General features: G+C 45.9%; 1 protein-coding gene across 1 annotated transcript in view; it reads right to left on the bottom strand.

Annotated features, from left to right (window-relative positions):
• Nucleotides 1–16,823, bottom strand: part of CUX2 (cut like homeobox 2) — a 200,025-nt gene that overhangs the window by 87,229 nt on the left and 95,973 nt on the right. The window contains exon 3 of the mRNA XM_027124772.1: nucleotides 15,280–15,327. Coding sequence (XP_026980573.1) covers nucleotides 15,280–15,327 — 48 coding nt within the window. The remainder of the gene's footprint in view (nucleotides 1–15,279; nucleotides 15,328–16,823) is intronic.

Here is a 16,823-nt window from a genome sequence, read left to right on the forward strand (position 1 = left end):
AATTCTGAGAAAAGCACAACCTTCCAAGACTGAACCAGGAAGAAATAGAAAATATGAACAGACCAATCACAGGCACTGAAATTGAAACTGTGATTAAAAATCTTCCAACAAACAAAAGTCCAGGACCAGATGGCTTCACAGGTGAATTCTATCAAACATTTAGAGAAGAGCTAACACCTATCCTTCTCAAACTCTTCCAAAATATAGCAGAGGGAGAAACACTTCCAAACTCATTCTACAAGGCTACCATCACCCTGATACCAAAACCAAACAAAGATGCCACAAAAAAAGAAAACTACAGGCCAATATCACTGATGAACATAGATGCAAAAATCCTCAACAAAATATTAGCAGACAGAATCCAACAGCATATTAAAAGGATGATCATGTGGGGATTATCCCAGGGATGCAAGGATTCTTCAATATACAGAAATCATCAATGTGGTACACCACATTAACAGACTGAAGGATAAAAGCCATATGATAATCTCAATAGATGCAGAAAGAGCTTTTGACAAAATTCAACACCCATTTATGATACAAACTCTCCAGAAAGTAGGCATAGAGAGAACCTACCTCAACATAAGAAATGCCATATATGACAAACCCACAGCCAACATCATTCTCAATGGTGAAAAACTGAAACCATTTCCTTTAAGATCAGGAACAAGACAAGGTTGCTGCTATTATTCAACATAGTTTTGTAAGTTTTAGCCACAGCAATCAGAGAAGAAAAAGAAATAAAAGGAATCCAAACCAGAAAAGGAGAAGTAAAACTGTCACTGTTTGCAGATGACATGATACTATACATAGAGAATCCTAAATATGCTATCAGAAATCTACTAGAGCTGATCCATGAATTTGGTTAAGTTTCAGGATACATAATTAATGCACAGAGATCTCTTGCATTCCTATGCACTAACGAAAAATCTGAAAGAGAACTTAAGGAAACAATCCCATTTAACACTGCAACAAAAAGAATAAAAAATCTAGGAATAAACCTTCCTAAGGAGACAAAAAACCTGTATGCAGAAAACTATAAGACACTGATGAAAGAAATTAAAGACGATACAAACAGATGGAGAGATATACCATGTTCTTGGATTGGAAGAATCAACATTGTGAAAATGACTATACTACCCAAAGCAATCTACAGATTCAATGCAATCCCTATCAAGCTACCAATGGCATTTTTCACAGAACTAGAACAAAAAAATTTACAATTTGTATGGAAACACAAAAGACCCTGAGTAGCCAAATCTTGAGAAAGAAAAACGGAGCTGGAGGAATCAGGCTCCCTGACTTCAGATTATACTATAAAGCTACAGAAATCAAGACAGTATGGTACTGCCACAAAAACAGAAATATAGATTAATGGAACAGGATAGAAAGCCTAGAGATAAACCCACGTACATATGGTCACCTTATCTTTGATAAAGGAGGCAAGAATATACAGTGGAGAAAAGACAGCCTCTTCAATAAGTGGTGCTGGGAAAACTGGACAGCTACATGTAAAAGAAGGAAATTAAAACACTCCCTAACACCATACACAAAAATAAACTCAAAATGGATTAAAGACCTAAATGTAACGCCAGACACTATAAAACTCTTAGAAGAAAACAAAGGCAGAACACTCTATGACATAAATCACAGCAAGATCCTTTTTGACCCACCTCCTAGAGAAATGGAAATAAAACCAAAAATAAACAAACGGGATCTAATTAAACTTAAAAGCTTTTGCACAGCAAAGGAAACCATAAACAAGACAAAAAGACAACCCTCAGAATGGGAGAAAATATTTGCAAATGAAGCAACTGACAAAGGATTAATCTCCAAAATATACAAGCAGCTCATATCAAAAAACAAAGAACCCAATCCAAAAATGGGCGGAAGACCTAAATAGACATTTCTCCAAAGAAGATATACAGATTGCCAACAAACACATGAAAGGATGCTCAACATCACTAATCATTAGAGAAATGCAAATCAAAACCACAATGAGCTATCACCTTACACTGGTCAGAATGGCCATCATCAAAAAATCTACAAACAATAAATGCTGGAGAGGGTGTGGAGAAAAGAGAACCCTCTTGCACTGTTGATGGGAATGTAAATTGATACAGCCACGATGGAGAACTGTATGGAGGTTCCTTAAAAAACTAAAAATAGAACTACCATATGACCCAGCAATCCCACTACATGGCATATACCCTGAGAAAACCATAATTCAAAAAGAGACATATACCACAGTGTTCATTGCAGCGCTATTTACAATAGCCAGGACATGGAAGCAACGTAAGTGTCCACTGAGAGATGAATGGATAAAGATGTGACACATATATACAATGTAATATTACTCGGCCATAAAAAGAAATGAAACTAAGTTATTTGTAGTGAGGTGGATGGATCTAGAGTCCGTCATACAGAGTGAAGTAAGTCAGAAAGAGAAAAACAAATACCGTATGCTAACACATATATATGGAATGTAAAAAAAAAAATGGTTCTGATGAACCTAGGGGCACGACAGGAAAAAAGACGCAGACATAGAGAATGGACTTGAGGACACGGGGAGGGGGAAGGTTAAGCTGGGACGGAGTGAGAGAGTAGCACTGACATATATACACTACCAAATGTAAAACAGGTAGTGGGAAGCAGCTGCATAGCACAGAGAGATCAGCTCCGTTCTTTGTAACCACCTAGAGGGGTGGGATGGGGAGGGTGGGAGGGAGATGCGAGAGGGAGGGGATATGGGGATATATGCATACATATAACTGATTCACTTTGTTATACAGCAGAAACTAACACAACATTGTAAAGCAATTATAGTCCAATAAAGATGTTAAAAGAAAAAAAAGTATGTGTGGAGGACTTAGAAGAATGTTGAGCACACAGCATACACTGAACACACAGGAGGGTTTGGCTGCTGCTGTGGGTTGTTACTAGTAATAGCATTCTCACAGTCTGCAGAGTATCCGAGGAATCTGCTGGTTCATCATCAGCCCTTTCTTAACCCAGTTTTGGGTCTGACTCAACAGGAAAAAGGATGGTGATAAGAAGGACCATTTCCTGAGCACCTATTATGTGCCAGGCATAATCTCATGGAGTCCTCCAACAAGAGCCCTATTAGGGAGGGACAAATATTATCCCCATTTTACAGATGGGGGAGATGATGTCATGTGACCTGCTCAAGGTCACACAGCAGGTAAGAGGCAGAGCTGGGGTTGAGCCCAGGCCTCCCTGGCTCCTAGAGCCTGGGTGTCTAAACCAACTGGGCTTGTCTTCCTGACACCAGTTCTGCCTCCTCCTCTTCTGCTAATGGTGCCATGCCCCACTGACCTCCGGAGCCTGATACCCAGGCCTTCTATCTCCACCAGCCACGTGAAGGCCTGGCCCCCCACTTCCAAACTCTTTCAAACCAGCCCTCTCTTTGCCACTCCTCTACCTCAGGCCAGGACATCATTACTGCTACATGTCTCAAGTGCTCCAAATCCTGACTTCTGAGTCAACCCCCTCCCACCCCACTTACCTCCAAAGGGGTCTTTCTAGAAAAGCCTTCTGGTCATGCTGTTTCATAATCAATAAAGACTCCTGGGCACCTTGTCTACCCACAAGACGAAGTGCAGACTTAACTCAGCATTCAAGGCCCCCTTGTCCTGCCCAAGTGTGTTTCTTAGCCTCTTCCTCTCCCCCGCCTCCCTACACATCATAGCTTCAGATATGTGGCACTTCTCACCAAACAGCCACTGGGGTACTCATTTTAAGCCTTCTGTGTGCTATGCATTGAGCTAAGCACTCCAGACACGACCATCTCATTTAATCCTCACAATTAGCCTGATCACTAGGTACCACATTACTGATGAGGAAACAGGCTCAGAAAGAGGGGAAGTGACTTGCCTAAGATCACCCAGCCAGTGGTCAAACTGGGATACAAACCCAGGTCTGCCTGATAAGGCAGCTTGTGCTCTTACCACCACACCTTGTTCTCTGTGTTCCATCCTGCCCAAGTCTTCCTAACCTGAGCCGGGACTTCACCTCCTCTCGGAAGTCTTCCCTGATTGCTTGCCTACAAAGTAATCACTTTCTCTTTGGCACACCTGGGACATGTTGCTCCAACTTTACATTTGCTTTTTTCTTAGTTTTTCTTAGGGGGTGTGGGCTCCTAATGGGTGGCTTGGCCTCCTTGTTGGACGGAGCTCACTTCTTCCCTTAGTCAGGCCAGCACAAAGAAGTACACAGAGTAGGAGCTTTATAACACCCACCAAATTGTTAAAATTCTTCCTTGCTCTTGTTCTGCTGCTCCTTGACTTGACAGACCCCTTGAAATTCATTTCTTGCTCTTTTGTCCAAAAGGTACTAATCCTACTGTTTTCCAGAGTTCATCCTATTCCCCAATAGCTAATGAGGTCGTTACTTCATCCATCAGGGAGGCCACAGTGCAGCAGACAGGGTTATGTGCTCTCTTAGCTCTGTTTTTTTTTTTTCTTTTTACCCTCTTGGGCACACACGTTAGACTATATCTCCAGCCTCCCTTGAAATTGGACATGGCCTTATAATTGAGTTCTGGTCAAGGAAATGTGGGTGGAAACGATGTGGCCACTTCCAGGTCTGTCCCTTGAGAACCTTCCCCATGTACTGACTAAGTGAAAGAGACTCTGGGATACAGTGAAGGCAGAGCCAGAAGACAGAAGATGCCTGGATCCCTGAATGGTTGCATGGAGCAGAGCTCCCCTGCCTCATTAACCAGCACTAGACTGTGATGTGAATGAGAAACTCCCACTATGTTAGATGTTGTTGCTACAGGAATGAGCCACTATGACTTGTGCAGACACACTGGGTTCAAATCCCAGCTCTACTTCTCCGTTATGTGATCTTGGTGTCTCAACCTCTCTGAATTCGTTTCCCCTTAGGATTCTCTAGAATATCCCACAACATCCCCGATGTCAGATAACCAGCCCTGAGTGTGGTACCCAGTAGGTGCTCAAGAAATGGAAACCCCCTCCCATTAGGGCAAGGCCTCTGCTTAGTACTGGGACATAGGATTTGGTTGATCTTAATCTTCACTGGTCTCCACTAATATTTGGCTTTATGTATTTTAATTAAGTGTTATTATTTTGTGCTTGTGCTGAGAATGATTTTATTAGAGGGCAGTTTATAAGCCTTGTGGAGGAAATAAATAAGAGACTTTTGTCTGTCACACTGTGGGCTCCAAGGCCAGGAGGGAGGTGGATGGAGAGAATTTAGGAGGTGGCCGTTGAGGGTGGGGAAGCAATGGGGGCCAGCGTGCCAGGGTAAGCCTGACTCAAAGTGATACTGTGCTTGGCAGGGTAGATGGGAGGGGTGGGTAGAGGTCTGGGCACAGGTGAGGGCCTACTGACTCTGGCCAACTCTCCCAGGCTTTCAGCCCTGCAATTCTCACTTCCATCCTCCCTCAGGGCATCTGCACAGGCTGTTCAGTTTACCTGGCATGCTATTCCTGATAATTAAATATTTACTTGCTGTGCAAGAGTCTGAATTACATCTGTCTTCCCCCAGAAGGTCAGCTCTGGAAGGGAAAGGACTTTGTCTTATTTGCTCCTGTGCCTAGAACAGTGCCTGGCACCCAGAAGGTGCTCTGTATATACTGGCTGAGTGAACAAATGAATAAATGAATGAATAATAAAAGATTCAATCGCTCCCACTCCCTGTACACCTAAATGCAGGAGCGAGCAGGCTTTTTCTGTAAAGGGCCAGATAATAAATATTTTTGTCTTTGCAGGTCATACAGGTTCTGTTGCAACTACTCAACTCTGTGCTCTCTGCTGTGGTGGGAAAGCAACCATGGACAATATATGAATGAATGGGCATGGCTGTGTTCCAATAAAATTTTATAAAAATAGGCTTTGGCCCGAGGGCCATAGTTTGCAGACCCCTGTCCTAAAGCCTGCCTTTTGTACCTCTGTTCTCACTTGTACTTCCGGTGGTGTGCTGGGGCTGACCTGCAGCAGCTTGCAAAAGCTGACTGCTAAATTTTCAGGAGTTTTGCAAGCTGGTTGTTAAACATGGCCATAATTAAAATTTTAAATCATATAAACCTACAATTATAATACATAAATTGTATTAAAAATGATGGTACTACAACATGGATGAATTTTGAGGACACTCTGCTGAGTGAAAGAAGCCAGTCACAAAAAGACAAATACTAGACGATTCCACTTATATGAAGTACCTGGAGTCAAATTCACAGAGACAGAAAGTAGAATTGTGGTTGCCAGGGGTGGGGAATGGGGAGTTACTGTTTAATGGGAACAGAGTTTCAATTTGGGAAGATGAAAAAAGTTCTGGAGATGGACGGTGGTGATGGCTGCACAGCAATGTGAAGGTACTTGATGCCACTGAACTCTACAGTTAAAGATGGTTAAGGGGGTAAATGCTGTGTGTATTTTACCAAAAAAATTGAAAGAAAGAGGAAATACATATTCAATACTCATCAATTCCTAATTATTTGGTGATATATTACTACTCCCGGTGCTTGAAGGTTATGCATAGCTATTGTGTCTGTGTGGTGGAAATGCTATATAAGATGCTACTGCACATCTCTTCTCAGCTTCAGGCTGGCAGCTTGAAATTGGCCCTGGCAGCAGTATTTATACCATGGAAGTCAAGGCTCCCCAGATAGCCAGCTGCTCATCATTTACCAGCACACCACTGGTTATTTCCATGTGTCTGTCTCCTCCACTAGATGGTGAGCTTCTAGGGCAAGAGCATCTCAAACATCAGAATCACCAGCAGAAGCTTTAAACATCCTGATGCCTGAGGCTCACGCCAGACCAAGAATGCCAGCCACTCTGCGGTGGGACCCGGATTTCGGTATTTTTTAAAGCCCTCAGGGCAGCCAGGGCTCTCAGGTTGAGCGTCTTAAACTTCAATGCCTACGCGAATCACAAATCACCAAATTACTGGGGGATTTTTTTTTAATTGAAGTATAGTTGACTTACCAGGGGACCTTATTAAACTGCAAATTCTGATTCAGGAGATCTGGGAGGTGGCGGGGGGCAATGAGACTGCATTTCTACCAAGATTCCAGGTGATGTGGATGCTGCTGGCCCATGGACCATTCTCTGAATAACAAAGGGTTAGAGAAAGGATGCTTCCTTTCAGTTGGGTGACCATGTGGGCTTTCCACGCCCATCCCTAGGGATTAAACAAGGTGGGTGTTGCAACAACCCATTTTATAGAACAGGAGACTGAGGCTGGAGGTAAAGCGACTTGCCTAAGGTAACACAGCTAGGGAGTGGTGGTAGGGCTTGGACCTGGTTTTCCGAGACCCCAAATCCACTGCCTTTGTCTTCCTTCACCAGCTGCTTGATTGGAGCCACTCTGTGTAAGGGGATTACATGGATCTGAAACAACATAGGGCCCTTCCGTCTCCTGGCTGTGTGACCCCAGGTGAGTTTCTCACCCTCTCTGGGTCTTATTCCTGGCACTCAGGAAACAGGGAGGGTATGACTGTGATACTGGATGCCTGAGGGCCTCTTGAGGGGTCCGCCTCATAGAGGATGCCATGAGCAGGAAGGTTCTTTCTCCAGCACCTAAGCTTGGGGATGGCACTTCAGGGCCCCCCTACTCCCTGGGCAACAACCCCAGTGGGTCAAGCAGTCCAGTCCTCTGCCTCAGAGCTAGGACAAAGGAAGATAAGCCTGGGGTCTTCCCGGGTGCAACTGCATTTTGCTTCAGCAGCATTTAGCACATCCATAATTAGTTAATGCAGTGTGGGATGATTTCAAAACCATAATCATTGTGATAACCAAGATAGTCTCTGACTCTGATCTCAGCTTTCTTTACATCAGGCATTGTTTTAAGCCTTTACACCTATTACCTCATTTGCTCCCCACTCTCACACTATGAAGTAGGGGATGTTAGGAGTCCCATTTTACGGATGAAGAAATCAAGGCAGAGAGAGAGAAACATAATTTGCCCCAGGTCACACAATTAATAAGCAGCAGAAGAGGGACGTGCTCCTAACCACTGCACTATATTGTCCTTCAAATAATTTACGTGCATGATGCAAATAGGCATGTCTCTCACTGTGTTCTGAGCGCCCCTGGGACAGGGGCCCTGTCTGTCTTGTTCCCTGTTGTATCCCCAGGGCCCCACACAGGGTGTGCGCAAGAAACAGTTTCTGAATGAGGGAATGGGTGGGCTGGTTGAATCTCTCCCATCCCACATTCTGGCCACGTGAAACTCAATCATAACCGTGACTTTCATTGGCTCTGAGGGGTATGTTTCCAGCTGTCTCTCTCATTAAGGCTGTGAGTGCCATGAGGACAGCAACGGTATCTGGAGCTGCTCACTGCCACATCCCTGGAGCCTGGTACTCACCCTGGTATACAGCAGGTGCCAAATAAATGCTGCTGAGCGTGAAGATCTCAGTGGAATTGGAAGGGAAGCAGGAGTGTATATGTGTATTCTAGGGTTGCTGGATGGAGGGGAAGGGGCAACAACACTAAATCATGATGCAACAATCCCATTTCTGGGAGGTTTATGTCGCATTGAGCTCTTTACCTGTGTGAATCCTCCTAGCCTCCCTGCGTGGTAGGGACTGTTACCATTCCCAGTTTACAGCCAGGGAAACCAAGGTTCACCGAGAATGCTGGCAAAGGACGGAGCTGGGATTGGACCCAGGTCTGTGTGGATCTAGGCTCATGTAATTTCTACTCCACATCACGGGAGTCGGATGAATAATCTGTGTTCACCCTGTTATCCTCAGTGCTTAGCATGTTTCTTGGCACACAGTGGTGCTCAACCTTTTCTTGAGCACAAGTCAATAATGTTCACCACTTAGCCCCAGCACCTAGTACCATGCCTGGCACACAGCAGGTGCTCAAGAAACATATACTGAATGGATGCATGAGTGACTGCACGAATGGCCACTCGTCCCACGCTGGTGTCGTGCTGGCTGTTGCAGTAGCGTCTGCTTTGATCGCCACTACCCCCAGGCAGACACAAGTGTTGAGAGACACTCGGCTGACAGTGCCGTGAGATGGATGCGCGCCTGGCGGCCTCATCTCCCTACCGACTGGCCCCGCATGGCATTCCATAATGCAGTCCATTAAAAGGCTTGTAAATTTTCATACATGAAAGCCTACCACGGCATCAGCACAGACTAATTGCTGTTAAATGTGTGGGAATGTTACCGCCATGCTGCTGGAGCGATCACTCTTCCCAGCTCAGCCCGGCCCATTCCTCTGCAGGCAGAAAGCTTACAACACTCGCACAAGGCCAAAAGCAATTCGTGTCAAAAAGATCAATAATATAAAAATAAAGCATGAGAATTCTAGTTAAAGGGAATGTCATATAAATATGTGGTTCACGTCCATGATTCCAAGATTAAAAAAATCAATCAATATCGTTCTTTAGATGATGTTATTTCTAATGAGAAATACCCAGAACAACTGCAAATAACTGCTTAACTGGGGGGAAAAGGCATTAACAATTTATTTTATAAGGTATATGATACCAAATGAAAGAGGATTGCTGCTGGTTCTTAATTTGGTTGTAATATGGCGTGACAGGTTCAGTGATGCTTTGGTGGGTTCTCAAAATTAAATTCAGAAGGATGTTCGGGTTTTACCCCTAGCTGGGCAGGGCAAAGCCAGAGGAGCCAGACTGGGTTATGGGAGCCAAGGAGACCTGCATCACCAAAGTTATTATGTCATCAGAGGAGGCTGTGGGGAGTGTACGTGCAGGTGTGCGAGCAGGGAACAGTAAGGGTGGACAGAAGTCTTTCCAACTGCATCTTGCAAGTGACACCCTGTTTACTGAGCTCTTGCTATGTGCCAAGTCCTGGGCTGGCTATGCAGACCTGGGTTTGAATCCCAGCTCTCTGCAGGGGCTGGGCTTCCCTGGTGGATTCTGCCTGGATAGCTCAGCAAAAACATCTAAAAGGCACAGATCTGGCTGAACAGAGGTCCTTCCCAACCATAACCACCTGCAAGTGTCCAATTCAGGCCCTTAATCTAGAATCTATATTCTCAGCTCCTTCTGTACCCCACAGGCTCCTTGAGGAGCTCTGTTCAGCCCTCGAAGCTGAGATCTGCATCTTTCACCCTCTGCTCTGCTGGTGAAGAGCTGTGTGAGCTTAGGCAAACAGCTTAACCTCTCTGAAACCCAACTTCTCACCTGTAAGAGGGGACAATACCAGTGGTGCCTCCTTGCCATGCTGCTGAGAGGTGGTGATGTGTGACAGGCATTGCTAAATGCTCGATAAATTTTGCTGGCTGGTGTCCCAGCCTGAGTTACCACCCACCACCATGTGCTGGGTGCTAAGCCTCATTTACCTCACCTGAGAATGGGTGAGAGGAGAGGCTTCCTCACTGGGCTTGTGGGAGGAATAAATGTGATGAGGCAAGTTTCAGCTCATCAGCTAGGAGTGCTGACTAATCTTCAAGGAGCACTCACTATGTGCTAGGTTTTGTTCTTGGGGCTTTTCAAGTATCAACTCATTTAACCCTCTCATCGACCTTATGAGGTGGGTACTATTATTATCTCCATTTAAAAGCCAAGGAAGCTGAGGCCCGGAGAGGTTAAGTGACTTGCCCAGGATCACACAGCTGGGAAGTGGATAGGCTAAGATGCAAGCTCACGCCAATCTGGCTCCAAGCCTATGCTTGTTCCCACTGCTTATCTTTCCTGGTGGGTCCCGCTGGTCAGTGAGGCCATTTCTCCCTGGCCTTGTAGGCTGGTCAGGACTGCACGTGTCTAATGTCTGTTGTGGCCCCAAGGGGGTCCCACTTACAAAGGTCACGACAGTGCTGGGAGTGACAGAGAAAGGGTCATCTGGAGAGTAAGAGAATTATGACATCAAAGACAGCTGGAAGAGCAAACAATGTTAAAAGGCAAAAAGAAAAATAAAAGATCCTGTAATTAAACTTTGGCTCAAAGGGAAGGGCAAGAGTCCTGTGGGCAGATGTGGAACAGGAGGGGAGCACAGGGACCAAATTAGGACACGGCATGCAGAGCTGGGCGGGGGCTCAGGGCAGGGAGGGCCGAGCCCGTCTCAGGTGATCTGAGCTGTGAGGATGCCCCCCATGCCCTTCTCAGGCAGCTCAGCTTCAGGAATGGAGATTACAAACCCTGGGGATCTTGTCCTGGGTTAGAACCCCCTTCCCCACCCACGACTGCCTGTGAGGGAGAAGCAGGCAGTCCTCAGTGTCTGGGGCTGGGACAGATGGTGGGGGAAGCCGATGATGACTTCAGGTTCTGGGTACTCAGTAAATGTTTGTTGAGTGAATAAATGACTTCATGGACTCAACCGATGATCTGATCTATCTCCTGGTAAATGGCATCTTTTTTTTTTTTGCAGTACGCGGGCCTCTCACTGTTGTGGCCTCTCCTGTTGCAGAGCACAGGCTCCGGACGTGCAGGCTCAGTGGCTATGGCTCACGGGCCCAGCTGCTCCGCGGCATGTGGGATCTTCCCGGACCGGGGCACAAACCCGTGTCCCCTGCGTCGGCAGGTGGACTCTCAAACACTGTGCCACCGGGGAAGCCCTAGATGGCATCTTAGTCCCGTCTCTAAGCTCCTAAAAGGTGGTCATGCCACACGAGCTCCCCTCTGATCCTAAGAGGACAGGGAGAGAACATTCTCAGGCCCGAACCAAACACACCCACCACAATGAGAACAAATAACTCGCTGGCCAATCAACAGAGAATCTCACTGAACCTCTTGCAATCCGATGAGCTGTCCCTATTTACAGATGAGGAAACAGTGGCTCAGAGACATGAAGTCACTTGCCAAAGTCATATAAGCAGTGTCAGGGTGGGACACAGACCCTGGATATCTGACCTCCACACTCTCCCGCCTCCCCTGGGGGTCAGAGGACACTTCAGCCTCCTTGGTTCCCAAACTGCTCTGTTTCAATCAGGCCCAGATGAATGTGTCTGTTCCAACCCAACGGAAAGGGTTTTCCATCATGCAGGCCATATCCCCTTCAAGGTGGAAGAAGAAGGAAGCAGGGAAAAAAAATTTCCCAGCAGTGGCCTTGCCATCTTCTGGCTGGGCCACTGCACATGCTCCTTAAAAAAGTTTCACCTCTGATTTAGCATAAGAAAACTTTTAATTTAGATGTTTTCGTCTCTCTCTCCAAGTAAAAATAAGTTTAAAATAATGACTGTAATAAATGAAGGTAATTAATTGTAGTTTGTTCCTTTACTGTCTAGTCAGCTTAATTTTACCTTTTCAACTAATAATGAGAAAATAATTTCTGTGCTTGGAGGGTTAATGATATGTAACTACGAGAACTGCTAATTGCATGTTGCAATCCATCCATCAACAACCCCATCTGTGCGACTTGATTATGTTTGCTAAATTATTGCTTTGAATTATCTTTCATAAAGCAACTTTTGTAATTAGCAGGGCTTTCGTCTTGCTCTTTTCTCTGCGCGCAAGGATATTCAAACTTTGGCCATTTCAAGCTGTCTCCATTAAGCCACCTTCTCTGGCTGTCTTTGTTTCCCTGAGCAGGGGGAATCAAGACTGTCCTTTAAGCAATCAAGGCGGAGAGGAAAAGCTTCCTTGATTCACAGCAGGGCAAATTCACTTCCTCTCCGCCCCCCTCCCACCAGCATGAAAAAGAAAGAAAGGAAGGAAGGAAGGAAGGAAGGAAGGAAGGAAGGAAGGAAGGAAGGAAGGAAGGAAGGAAGGAAAGAAAGAAAGAAAGAAAGAAAAAGGAAAAAAGACCCTTACACATACACAGTATGAAAAGATAAAAGGATGCTCGTATGCTGTATTCACCAGGGCTGGTGGAGTGAAATTAAGGAATGAACTTGAACATGTTATATTTCAACAAGAGGCCCACACTGGGGAAGAAGGAATGACAGGCACGATATTCAGCCTTGGCGTTTTATGGGTTAGTTTATATGACTCTGGAAGGTGTTTGCCTCAGGGAATATTCCTGGGAGGTGATTAATGCCCACTTGGGAATCCTCAGCTCTGAGCCTAGAGCCTGGTGGCTGGCAAGAGGGAAGCGGCATAAAGGATGAACCCTCATTAAAAAAATTAAAATGAAAATCAAATTTGGATTATAAACGGCCTATGTGTTCTGGACGAAGGAGATGCTTTTTATTAACACCTTTCTTTGCCGATGTTTCTTCCCTGAGGCGCTGGGAGGGACATGGCGGCCGCAATGGATTAGTCAATAGATCATGAAGAAAGCAGGGGTTTCGGGAATAAAACTCCAGACAAATGTAGTCTTTTTGGTACACTAAAGGGACGACGGAAAACCCTCTTAAAAAAATTAACGAAGTTCCTTGAAGATCCCCGGCTATTAAAATGGTGTGTATTCAACATGCCACATGGGTTTGGAAATGAAAATTCACCTTTGCCTATTTTGGCCCCACTAAGACTCTCTCTCTCCTCCTGCACTTACTGAGCACCAACTGTGTGCCAGGCACCATGTCGACTGCCTCCACCCTGCTTAGTTCTTAGAATCCTTACTGTTAGCCTCACTTACGAGAGGAGGAAAGCTGCAGCTCCGAGAGGTGGAGGAACTTCTCCCAGGTCACACAGCTCATATAAGCAGCAGGGCTGAAATTCAAGCCAGGCCCATACGAGTCTGATTCACATGTGCTTTCCACCATGCTGCACTTGGGTCTTCCCTGGATCACTGCCGAAATCTAATGTTTAACTCTTTCTCCTATTGGAAAGATGGCATAAGTCATGCCTGCTTCCTATAGGGATAGAAAACCCCCTTCTTTTGGGTAAAAATCCTTGAACACCTAGTTAGGAAAGAGGCAGATTCCAACCCAGGCATAGTGGAGGCCAAATAAACCTGTGTTGAAGGTGACTGATAATAGGAATAATAAAATAATAAGACTTCTAATATGCAAGGTAATGTCCTAAGCACTCCATGAGTATTGACTTTGTTCTTCCTCAATCACAACCCCATGAAGTAGGTATAATTATTATCCAATTTTATAGAGTATGACACAGAGGCAGAGAGAGGTCAAGTAACTTGCCTAAGGTCAAACAGCTAGTAACTGGCAGAGGCAGGATTCAAATCCAGGTTGACTCCAGAGTCTGTGCTCTTCACTCCCTAGCAGCTCTCCATGTACCGGGAATTACATTAAACTCTTTCCTTTCATTATATTTCAGTTAATCCTCAAAAGAACATGAAAAGATCTGCAGTGCCTTTATTCCACTTTAACATATAGAGAAACTGAGGGTCTAAGTAGTTAAGAGAAGCTCTGCCACACTAACCCAAGCAAGGGAATGGCTGAGAAAGTGACGCTCTACACAAGACACTCACTGCCTGTCTTTGGGCTGGACAGAGGGATCAGCTGCCTGAGAGGGCTTGTATGCTGAGTATTTCTCAGGGGACCATGAGCTGGCGGCAGATGGGGGCCTTTTTTTAAAAACATAAAAGCCATGACGACACATTCCCAACATTATTGGTCTTCTTTCTGGTTTTTTTCTACCCCCTTCCAGCTCAGGCACCTTACAACCAAATGAATCAATACCGGATGGCCCTATAAATAAATAAGCGCATCAGTCAACTCAGTAATAAAATGAAAGGATGAAAAATATGGAAATCAGCGACATTTGTGTAAATCCAGTTATTGTTTACTTTAATATTGCCTTATGCGCTTACGCAGTTCCGAAGAGACAGATTTAAAGTAATGTGGCACTTGGCAGACGACAGACTTAAAATACATCTCCACTGGCGAGCTCTGAGAAGTGCCTATCCTTCCAGGGTTCTGCCTGAATACAGGGTAAGACGGAGAAGAGCCCCCTGAAGACAGAACATTGGAGAAATGGCCCTCCCTTCCACTCTCCTGACTCAGTGTAATTTCATTCTTTTCCTAGCCTACCTCCTGCACCAGCCAGACAAGTGGACATTCTCAGAATCCTGGTCACAAAGTCAAGCAAAGAGGAGAAACAGAGGAGGTTCAGCTCCATCCCAGGGCTCCAGGACGGCAAGAGAAACAACTGGCTGAGGACAGCTCAGCTGCTGCCAAAGGAACTAGGGCCCGATGGGTTGGCAGGAAAGGATGTGAAAAGTGTAGATTTTATATCCTCAGAGGATGGGTGGTAGAGAGGATTTCAGAGCAGGCAGAAATCCCATCGAACAGAACCGAGAACCCATTCTTATCATGATACCATGGCTGATCAGGAGGGCATGGGGCAGTTTGCAATGGGGGTAGAGAAGTTTCTGTGCTGCTGGCATCCTCTGGCAACTCCAGGTGGGACAGGAGAGGGAACTGGGAAGTATTTTTGTGACGTGCCACAGGCCTTGGGTCTTACCTCAGCTTGGAAGCTTTTTAATACAGGAGCCACCATCTCTCTGATTTCCTGTAAAAGAGATCAGCGAAGAGTTCACCGTGGTGCCAAGTGGGATACCCCCATGGCCCCTGTTTGCAGCTCATTGCTGTCCCCCAAATCAGTATTTCCCAAGCGTGTCCCGTGGGACCTGCACTCCATGAGATTTCATAAGGGTTCCTCATATATACACCTACAGACAGACACAAACACACACCACGGTGCCAAGCCAGATCCGACTAGGACGCATCAAGCACAACATCAAGTTTCTTCCCTGCTGGACTTTTTGGAGCCTTTTACATAATGCACAATGAGAATTCCTGGAAGAGGGAGAGAGGAAGTAGCATTTCCCAAATGGATTTGATCATGGAATGCTCTTTTATGCAAAGTACCCTGCGGGACTGGTGGTCCGTCATGGGACATTTTTTGGAGCAGGGGCTGGAAAGGCTCCACACCCAGGGCCATGTCACCAAAGCTCCTACATGAAAACCTCTGTCCTTTAGGCTGCTCGGGAGATGTCTCCCTAGGGTGCCATTTCTGCTTCCCCACCCAGCTGCCCCTTCCAGCAAAGACTGCATTTGGCATTTTAGCAACACCATTCTGCACGGTCACTCCTTCCTCACCAGAAGGTGGGGTTTCTGGGGGCTTGGTGGGGTCACCTGCCATGGCACCCAGCTCAGAAGAAGGGCTCTGTAAATGTTGGATCAACTCTATGCCATTGGGCTGCCTTCAGAAGGCAGCCTCCTCTTTCTGGACCCTAATTTCATGCCTTTCTCAAGTGAACTTGAGGTTCCCAGCCACAAGGGCATCCCTGGTGGACTCCCATGAGTTCTCTCCAGCGTGCAAGAGGGATTAGAACCGAGGGTACCAAGATCCCAACCATAAATGCTCCAGTTTCCTCTGAGACCCACTGGTGACTCCCCTAACCACTGGCTTCTATGGCCCACAAGAGACCCCCTTGGGAGGAGGAGCTGAGGGGAGCTGGAGAGAATGGAGAGGGAGGGGGTAGCAGACAGAAACAGGAAAGGAAGAGATGAGCTGAAGAATACATATTTCAGCTGAAGAATAAAATCCCTTAACTATGAAATAGGATTGTGTTGCTCCTGGCCCTGGAAAAAATCCTTCTTCTGGGTCCTGGCTATGCTTTCCTCACTGATTTGTGGCCCCCAGGGCTTCTCAGAGCCACTGATATACTGATGTATGCAGGGGATCTTCAGGAGGGACGTAGGGAGTGCGTGTGAACCTAGTGGATTTATTTGATCATAAGGAACCGTGAGTGCACGGGCTGAGCGCAGAAAACGAAACTTAAGAAAACCTCGATTGTGGGTTGTAAACTCAAATGCTCACAGAGGCCGGAGGAAGTGGACAGGAGGGAGACAGGCTGTCCCATGGCAAATCTCAGGGGAGCACAGCATCTTGGTAACGTGAGCGGCAGCTGCTCGGCTGTTTCTGGTGACTGCCACTGGGCATGGAGCATCCCCGTGGCCAGATCTACCAAACAGTCTCAAAAGATATCAGAAATCCAAGCT

Source organism: Aethalodelphis obliquidens, unplaced genomic scaffold, assembly GCF_003676395.1.
Source record: "Aethalodelphis obliquidens isolate GAN/ISIS:26980383/991018 unplaced genomic scaffold, ASM367639v1 scaffold28, whole genome shotgun sequence".
Taxonomy (NCBI): Eukaryota; Metazoa; Chordata; class Mammalia; order Artiodactyla; family Delphinidae; genus Aethalodelphis; species Aethalodelphis obliquidens.